At 34.6% G+C, this 9,647-nt stretch overlaps 1 protein-coding gene across 1 annotated transcript; it reads right to left on the bottom strand.

The window, feature by feature from the left end:
* Positions 1-9,038: 9,038 nt before the first annotated feature.
* On the bottom strand, positions 9,039-9,380 carry LOC122043727 (probable DNA-directed RNA polymerase subunit delta). The gene has a single exon (XM_042604321.1). It carries the CDS (start codon positions 9,378-9,380, stop codon positions 9,039-9,041), a length of 342 nt encoding a protein of 113 aa, XP_042460255.1.
* Positions 9,381-9,647: the final 267 nt, after the last annotated feature.

Below are 9,647 nucleotides of genomic sequence, written 5' to 3'. Positions count from 1 at the left end.
AATTTTGTGGTCGTCTCAGAAAAAGACTGTCACTTTCCACATTTCAGCATAATAGCTAACCTAACTTGCTTTGTTGTAATTCAATATATGTTTTTTGCAGATGTCTCCATATGATGGGGCGCCTAAAGGGTTTGATCAAACTGTTTTTTCTGTTAGAAGTGACCGTTCCATTGGACTTGTGGAGAACTTTGCACTTAATCTGGTTAAAGATGCCCAAAAGTAAGTGTTTTCTGTAAAGAGATCATCCTCTTCAACTGCAACAAAATTGGCCTTAGATGAGCATATCAAAATCACTGTGCTTCTGTTGTAATATTATAGCTACTTGAGGTTGATACTCAATTTGCATCATTTAGGCAAGCATAAATAAATTCATTTGAAGCTACAAAAACCTAAACAATATGTACTGAAAGCCACAAGATGCACAATTTTGTTAGCATTCTCAAAGCTTGCTATAGCGATCAAAATATTAATGTTTTATTTTAGTTTCTTTTGTTTAAGAGAGGAATAGATTTAAACTCAAGGCTTTGACGACTTCTATGGCTCAGATGGACTAGGCTAGTTGACACCTTTAAACTTTTCACTGTATATTTGATAGATTTTCTTATCTAGTTCAGAAGTTATCCATTGTAATCTCTTTCCTTCTGATTTGGGTATTCGACTGTGTCTTCGATCTGTTGTATGTGCGAAGCTCGTGAGTAATGTAGCACATTAGGAATATTACATCACATCTGCTTGTTCTAGCCCATGTATAGCTTTGTCTTCTTTCTTCTTTCTCCTTGCGAGTTAGTATTTCTAGACCCTCTTTCTTCCCTAGACCTCTTCAATAGACCTCTTTCTTCCCACGAGGTTCAGATTGCTGCAGGTCCTTGGGAGTGTTTGGCGAGCTAACTTACAGTCACTGCATGAAGGAGTGCTGCAACGATGAGAGATGATGATCCAAAGAAAAGCAAGGTTTTTTTTTGCAAGATAAAAAAATAATATATTTCTCTTCTTTAGTTCTATTTTCTTCATCTCTAAGATGGTTGATTTGGGCATGCTTTGTTCCCTCAGTTTCTTGGGAGCAGCTGTCTTGGTCCGAGGCCTTTGTTAAAAAATGGTTCAACATCAAGAGCAAAGGTCAGGATAACCATGTCGATGAGATTGCTAGCAAAGGTGTGCCTGATCTCTTCTTCTTATTCAATTCCAGTTTATTTTAATTTTAATACAGTTAGAATATTTTTTCTAGATTGATTGTTTTTGTTGGTCATCATATTCTATTGTTGTTATGTGTTTGGTGCTTTATGATTTGTTTGTTTATGATTGTGAACTTGTTTTAATTGATTAAGGGTACAATTGTTATATATACGTATTGAGAATTAGATATTCATTAAACTATTCCATCTTATAAATACTCTCTCGGAGCCTCGTCCTCTACCGCATCCGTGTCTGAAGATCGCGACGATCTCTCTCTTTCCGATCCCGATCACTACACCCTCATCGCTTCCAATTCCTTCGTCAAGGTAAAAGCATCGCACTCTCAGTTCCGGTTCCTGCTTTAATCTCTTTTAGTCTTGATTTTGATCATTTACTTGCATTGAAATCATTAAACTATTCGTGAATTAACTATTCGTGAATTATCGATCTACTGTAGTAATGCAGGTGAACTTGATGAAGGGCTTGTTTTTATGAGGTCATGTTAAGTGATGAAACCTTCTACATTGCTTTGGAAGCATAAATGCAAGCAGTTGGTTGATTATCCAATTGAACTTGTAGTAATGCTGGTGAACTTGATGAAGGACTTGTTTTTATGAGGTCTTGTTAAGTGATGAAACCTTCTACATTGCTTTGGAAGCATAAATGCAAGCGGTTGGTTGATTATCCAATTAGTGCCCTGTAATTTGTATACGGTTCATTAGTACCACAATGATTATGCGAGCATAAAAATGAAACAATAACATATTTTCCAACTTGTCCAGTAATTTTTCATTCTTTAATTTGTTGGATACAAGTTCAATTGTTAATTAACTTCCATAATAGGGGAACAAATGGCCATCTTTTGGATTTGCAACTCTGTTTGACGTCAGCTATCATATTACTAAACTTTCATTCTGAGAATGCCAAGGCGCAAAACTTCCAGATTGCTAGTTTTTTGTTTTCTCTCTATATATTTTTTTCATGGATCATGAGTTACCTTGGACTTTTGTTATCAATAAACTCTTGCAATCTCCTTAAATACTCCTTATTATGTTGTTATGTATGTAGAAATATGAGCAGACAACAGGAGAACGTTGCAGCTCCAAAGTTGAATGAAAGGATATTGTCGTCATTGTCCAAGAGATCAGTGGCTGCCCATCCTTGGCATGATCTTGAAATAGGTAACCGAAAACAAAAGAAATAGTACCACTAATATTTACACATCTATTAATTTGATTTGTCTCAGTATCTGTTTCTGAACATGAATTTGTCTCTAGGTAAAGAGGCCCCTGTTCTGTTCAATCTGGTAAGTGTACTTTTTTCCTTTTAACTGATAAAATATACAAAATAAAGTATCAGAAGTGATATTGTTTTTTACAAATGCAAACTAATTTCGAGTCAATCATCTTTTTGCTCGTTTATCAAATTAGATTGCCTCCCAAAAGGATGCAAGGGTTAGATTTGAACCTGCTATTCATAGATCTATCACTATATGATGTGGTTGAGATAATTGATGAATGTTTATCTTTTTAAGCATTCCAATTAGTCATCTTGTTACCTGGTGCTCTTATTGCATTTTCAACTATGATCTTTGGTCTTGGTTTATTAATATATTATTTTTGTGTTTTTACAGTTTACAAATCTCAAGTACTCCAGAGTTGAAATTGATGAAGTGTTGTTCGAGTGGGCTGAATGCATGCTAGATTACATTTGAGTAGGAAAGGTATTTGATTTTTGAAAACTTTGGATGATGCATGCATTTGCATGGAATGTAAACTGCGTATATTGTCCCATGTCAATTTCTTTCTGATGGTGATATTCTAGGACTTCTGCAGCATGTATAATTCTTCTATTTTTATTCTTTGTTGTAGTTAAGTAGACCAAATGATACTCTTGTTTGACAGATTAGAACAGTGGATGTTTTAACTCAGAAAACTAGGCATTTGAAGGTGAAAAGCGGTGAGATTAGGGAAATGAAAGGCGCAAGAAGAATGGAGCAGTATAGCAAGTTGAACAGATTCTGATTCTCATAATTTAATGTAGCCTCAGCTTGATTTTTGACTCACGATGTTCTACCTTGATGTGTTGTTAAAAGAATGTTCTACCTTGATTATGATATCTATTAGCTTTTGATCTAAAAAGAATGTTTGTGTATTTTATGGATACTGTTGTAAGAAGAATATTTATGTAATTTGTGAATATTTGTGTATTTTATGGATATTGTTGAATGAAGAATATTTGTGTAATTTGTGAATATTTGTGTTTTTTTTTGTTACTGTCGGTTTTTCACTGTTTCGAAAATCAAATTTGTGCTGTTAAAAAATACTGATATTACATCGGTTTTCCACCGCTGCAAAACCGGTGTCATTAACTAATATTACATCGGTCATATACTGCTGCCAAAACTGGTGTTATTAACATATAATATTACATCGGTTTTACACCGTTGATGAAACGGTGTCATTAAGTGATACTACACCGGTTAATAACCGATTCGAACACTGGTGTCGTTAAGTGATACTACACCGGTTTTAACCCGATGTCTAAAATGGCAGACCTTTTACATCGCCTTTATAGACATTGGTCGAAAATGTAATAGACACCGGTGGAAAATCGATGTCTATGAGGGTTTTTGTTGTAGTGTCAGCTCTGCCACAGTAAGCTTCATCACCTTGTTCAACGATGTCCTCATCATCGTGTCAGTTGCAAAAAAATAGCATGTCTTCAGTTAGATATCAAAACTTGTGATGATGAGGATTCTTACCAAATGAACTGTTGAGAGGAGCTAGTCTTGGGCTCAACTCGAACATATGAAAAAGTCCTTCCTCGAGTAGAACATTGTTGCTAAACTACAGGCCCGGTTGCTTTTGGGACTCGCTGTAGTAGCTTCGCTCCAAGTGATAGTCATTCAACGCCAGAGCAGGGACAATTTTCATTGCCAACGAGTCAACTAATAAATTGATCCTGGGGTTTGATGAAGAAAAATTAGAGTTTCTATCCCTTATGGGATGAAGGAATAGGGATGATAATTTTTCTCACAGGTTCAAAGTCCTGTTAGGCAAACTTGAAATAGGGGCAAGTTCAAGGAGTCTTTTCAGGTATGAATTTGGATTCAGAGATTTTTCAAATCCCCGCAATCGAACGAAAGTGGGTGTAGGGATGTTATCCCCATCCCTGAATGCACTCAAATAATAATAATAATAATAATAATAATAATAATAGAGTTTGATATTTTCTGTTTATTAAACCATGAATTCTTAATGTTATTATACATGTATTGTTAACAACTGATCTAGAGGTGTTTTGGATATGACGTTGTTATCTGTTGACTGAGGTGCCAGATTTGAGCCCTCTTATCAACCCTTTATCCGTCAGATATAGTTGACTGAGGTGCCTTGTGCACGCTCTTATCAACCGGAGTGGTACTGAGGCTCCCCAAAACAATCCCTCCGGGGGTTTCTGGAGTATGGGCCAGGGTCGTGAAGCAGTGGGCCCAGTCACTATAAAAAGTTTACCCTACCTTAGTGTTGTCCCCGGAGCCATGGTACTGTGGTAGGACATCCAGGTTGTCACCTAGACACTCACGGTTCGAACTCCAGCTATGACGTATTTGTAAAAAAATTTCCTCCAAATGGGGGGTGTAACCAAAGGATGCTGGGCTTCTGGACTGGCCGCCGCGTGCGCTTCTTGATTTATCCTGGTAACCGATGGAAAACTTCTCAAATCGGGAGGAAAAAAAGACCTCATCCTCCATTTTCTTTGGGTAAAAGAAAAACTTTAAAAAAAGCAAGAAAAATATGGAATACGATACAAACGGAAAAGGATTACTAACACAGTTAAGATACGAAAGGAATTAGGGATAAACTGTGATAATAGGGTGTAAAAATATTGTGATACTTCAATTAAGAAAGTTAGGATTGGGAAGCGTAATCCACTCAACATATGGCTTCGGAAGAAGGTTACAAAACTTGGAGGGGGGACAATTTGGTCGGTCATTACCATTCGGAAGCCTTAATAGATGATTTGCTGGAATTCCATAGGTCATCCTAAACCAATCCAAGGATGCATCAATGAAACTTGTAGCGGTGGATCTATTATAGAGAACAAAAGAGGATTCCCCAGCCATAAAATATGCTACCAAGGGGTTGGTGAAAGGAAAAAATCATAAAGATGGACTAAAACAACTTATTGGGTAGAGAGGAAAACTTGGAAACAAAGGAGACAAAGAAGACTAAGAAATGACGATTAGAGAATCAACAAGTATGTGCAGGAACATTCTTATCTAACCTAATATAGCCCAACTCATTCAATAGGAAGCATTGGATCTCTACTGTTATAAGGGCGGGATAGATTTTTCACCGTGGGATCAGACACATGAGACAAATAAAAACTCAAGTATCATTACATGATAAAAGATGCCTACTCTTCTATCCCGTGGGTTCCATCATATTAATGTGATGTGATCTCAGAGGCACACAGATACATTTTTGGCGTAGAAATTGAGGCGGATGACTTAGGCAGCATGCTTAAAAGGAGTGACTACATTTAATGACATAATAACTAAGGTGTGCTGACATTTAATGCATAATCTCTTCAGAAATACACAATGGATCTGCCACATGTCTTAAGCAATCGAGGCAGCGGGAATTATTCTAATTACACAATAATCTAGTCAGTCAAACTCTCACCTCCATCGATTAGACTTGAAGAGGAGACTTGTGATTCGAGAAATGATTAGTGTGCGCCACGTGGATAAGAGAAAATTGGTAAAACTTGCTGAGATGGTTCCAATAAAGGAAAGTCAAGTCGATGCCCGACTCCTTAGCCTCCCGACCTTTAGATCTCCTGGCTCCTTAGCCTCCCTACCTCTCGGGTCTCCTGGTTCCTTAGCCTCCCGACTCTTTACTTTCTCCTTAGCTTCTCGACCCCTTGGAGACGTAGGACGTATGACCATTTCAGGAAAAGGATAAATCATCGCGCAAATCTCGGATTATTTCAAGAAAAAGACAGTGATGTGAACAAGTCTTGCATTATTTAAAAATTAAATAATGGCAACATATGAAGAGGTACAGAAGGAAAAAGTCTTGGGTCTCCTTATAAAAGGTAGCCATTTCCGGTATCCTAAGTATATAGGTACACTGACGTACATCAAAACCCTAATATTCATCTTCTTCATCCTCTAACTTGAGTGCCAGAGTGGTTGTTCTGGGAACCCCTGATCATCATTCTAACCCTCTTCTTCTTGTCTGCCTTCGTCTAGGCTCCCAACTACATCATCATCCTAGTTGTCATTCAGTGATTGACGATTAAGTTGGCAACACACCAATGATTCAGTTATCAATGTTCACGAGCAGGATTATACGTGTTCTATGTTATCATACTATATCCCTTACACTACAAGAAAACATGGCTTCAGAGACGAAAAAATCCCTCTCTGAAAGTCATTTTTCCATCTCTAAAGAATATTTGAGATGGAATATTCCGTTTCAAATATTCGTTAGTGAAACTCCCGTGGCTAAATTTGAGATGGAAATATTCCGTCTTAACTTTCAAAAATAAATTAAAAATTTGTTTGTGGATCTGTTTTTATTAGACCAAATGAAATTAATTGAAAATATAAATTCTATTTCTAATTTTGTTTTAAATCCGTCATTAGTCTGTCTCAAATTACATAAAAAATATAATGTTAATTTGTTTATAAATTCATTTATAATTCGGTCTCAAAATTTTGTTTTAAATCGATCATTAATTTGTCTCAAATAACATATTAAATATGATTTTAATCTGTTTATTAATCCGTTTATAATTTTATTTATAAATCTGTATATAGCCTTATTTTTAAATTTATCACTAAATTTATATTATTTTTTACATTTATCATCTACATGATACTTTTAACAAGCACACATTTCAACCAAATTTAAAATATTTAAAACAATTAATTTCTAATGCAAAAGTATCATAAAATTAATATTGAAATAAATAAATATTCACATCATCTAAATACATTTAATCATCAATCAAAGATAAAGTAATTTAATCTTTATTTCGCTTATCACGACGCTCACAGGGACCAGATCCTCCTAAATATAAATGATTTGTATATCCCGCCTCTTGAATCATTTTACGAGCCATCTCTTTTAGATTTTCTTCTCTTTGCCTACCTTCCTCGATAAGTTGTTCGTCCCTCTGTCTATTTTCTTTGATAACGAGTTCCAATTTATTTTTGCTTTCAGTAATTTCTTCCTCCATCCTCTTGCTAATAGCACGCATGTCTTCAATGTCTTGAGATAATTTCTTGTTCTTCTCATGAGAGCACATTTCATTGGAACTTCCATTGTATTATCTTTTAAAATGTTGATTGCATCCAAATCCGTACACCCTCCCCTTACATGGGTCGCCCACCACATCACACCATGATTTGAGATTGAATGAAGGTCGAGTAGACTGATCATCAACATTTTATCTCTCTTTATATTGTTCTTGTCCATATTACAAGAGCTTATATTAGTTTAACAAATATAAAAACCAACAAGTAAGAATTAATATAGCTAATAGAAAATTAATGAATAATTAATTATGTTAACTTACACTAACTCGAGCTGATTTGTTATCCACAAACTCTCCAGTACCTTGCTTTTTTTTTATGCATTCGTTCAAAAACCTCAAATTCATCCACATCTCGTCCCAAATCTTTTTTCTACAATCATACATAATATATGTCAATATAAAATAAAACAAATGAGATACATTGAATTTATATCTATACCAATATAATAAGGAATATTGCCTAAGATGCTTCCTTAAAAGGGATTATTTAAGAGATTTGTTCCTGAAACAAGCACATTAATTAGCCAATGTTAGTTTTATTAGTATTGAGATCAAAATGTAACTGGTATACTATATAAGTATTCAATTTTCAAATTAGTATACTTGATGCCCTATATACTAATGCTCATATCTGTTAAGTGGGATGGTTTAAAATTGTATTGTTCTTGATTTTAAGGATCACCTGTTCTATAGTACATATACTCAACATTGTAAACTCAAAACCCATTACAATAACTTCTTTAACCTAGTAGCTCTAGCAATGTTAATTAAATTAAATCATAGACCAAGTATATTTTAATAAGTATTGTCTCCCTCATCCATTTGTCTTAATTTTCGAGTTATAGGCCTGCACTGTCGTTTTTTGTATTTTCTGGTGAGTGGTGACAAGTTATAACAAAATAAATTTCTCTATGAATGTGGAACCTGCCTAGCTAGTGTTATGTTATATCTTGTTAATTAGTAATATAAGTAATTATTTAATAAATACAATATCGAGATAAAATTAGCATACATGTATTTCATTTGGTATGTTATCAAGCCCATGCGTTGTATCATGTTGCCTATATGCATCATCATTAAAGTAAATATTATGTAACTAATCAATAGTGTGATCAAATTGTATTCCATTCATAAGAATTAAATATACATACTCATCTTGTATCGTCAGAAATTGCCATTTCCGTCGTCCTCTTCCCCTTGATCTCTTTTTGTTAGAACCAATATCCTTTCCTCTACTTGACATCCTACAGCATTGTTAAAATATAATCAATATATTTAATTAAAAAATTGTATGCTGTAGAGAATTTGCCATGTTACATAAAAAAAGAAATGTCATGATATGGAGAACCTTATACCTATTTAAGTTTCAAAACCATATCGGAGAACAACTTGTCAACTTGGTACAATCTTAACTAAATTAAAATAACTAGATATATACTCAAGAAATGCAATGTAGGAACAACATTTATTATCCAAAAGCTACAATATTACTTTGAGTACACTTTGCTCCAAAGGAAAAAAGATAGCACAATAAACTACAAAAATTCACTATCACTATTATTAGAGTCACAATCTATTTCATCTTGTGTTTCTTCATCTTCATCAAAATCTTCAAGTTCTTCCTCTAGCTCTTCACTATCTACAATAACTTGCTTGCCATTCATAACACGTCGAAGCTCCTCAATTTCAATTTCATTTAATTCCTCTTTATCAACATTAAAAATAATGTTAACATCATCAATATCTATATCTGTGAGAACATTATTTAGAGTGGATATCTCCTCCTCTTGATAAGCAACTTCAACAATTGGTGAAACATTTTCATCTTGTTTTTCAAGGAATGGTATGTCAAATTTTCCTCTAGCTTCACTTTGCATACCGTAACTCAATCATTCCTCTCTTGTTTGATGGTAGGAGATCTGGTATAGCACACTTGTTGGGCTTGAGCAGCTAATATGAAAGGGTCATTTATGTTTAACTTTGATTTATGATTAATTTCTACAAGACCAACCTATGCACTTTCATCCCTTTATCTGATGTATCATACCAATGACACTTAAACAATACAATAACATCCTTGAGACCATAATAGTTCAATTCCAAAATTTCTTCCAACACCCCATAGTAGTCCACTTCATACTCGT

Source organism: Zingiber officinale, chromosome 2A (genome assembly GCF_018446385.1).
Source record: "Zingiber officinale cultivar Zhangliang chromosome 2A, Zo_v1.1, whole genome shotgun sequence".
Taxonomy (NCBI): Eukaryota; Viridiplantae; Streptophyta; class Magnoliopsida; order Zingiberales; family Zingiberaceae; genus Zingiber; species Zingiber officinale.
The sequence above is the reverse complement of the archived record's forward strand: the minus strand, read 5'-3'. Positions and strand labels throughout refer to the sequence as shown.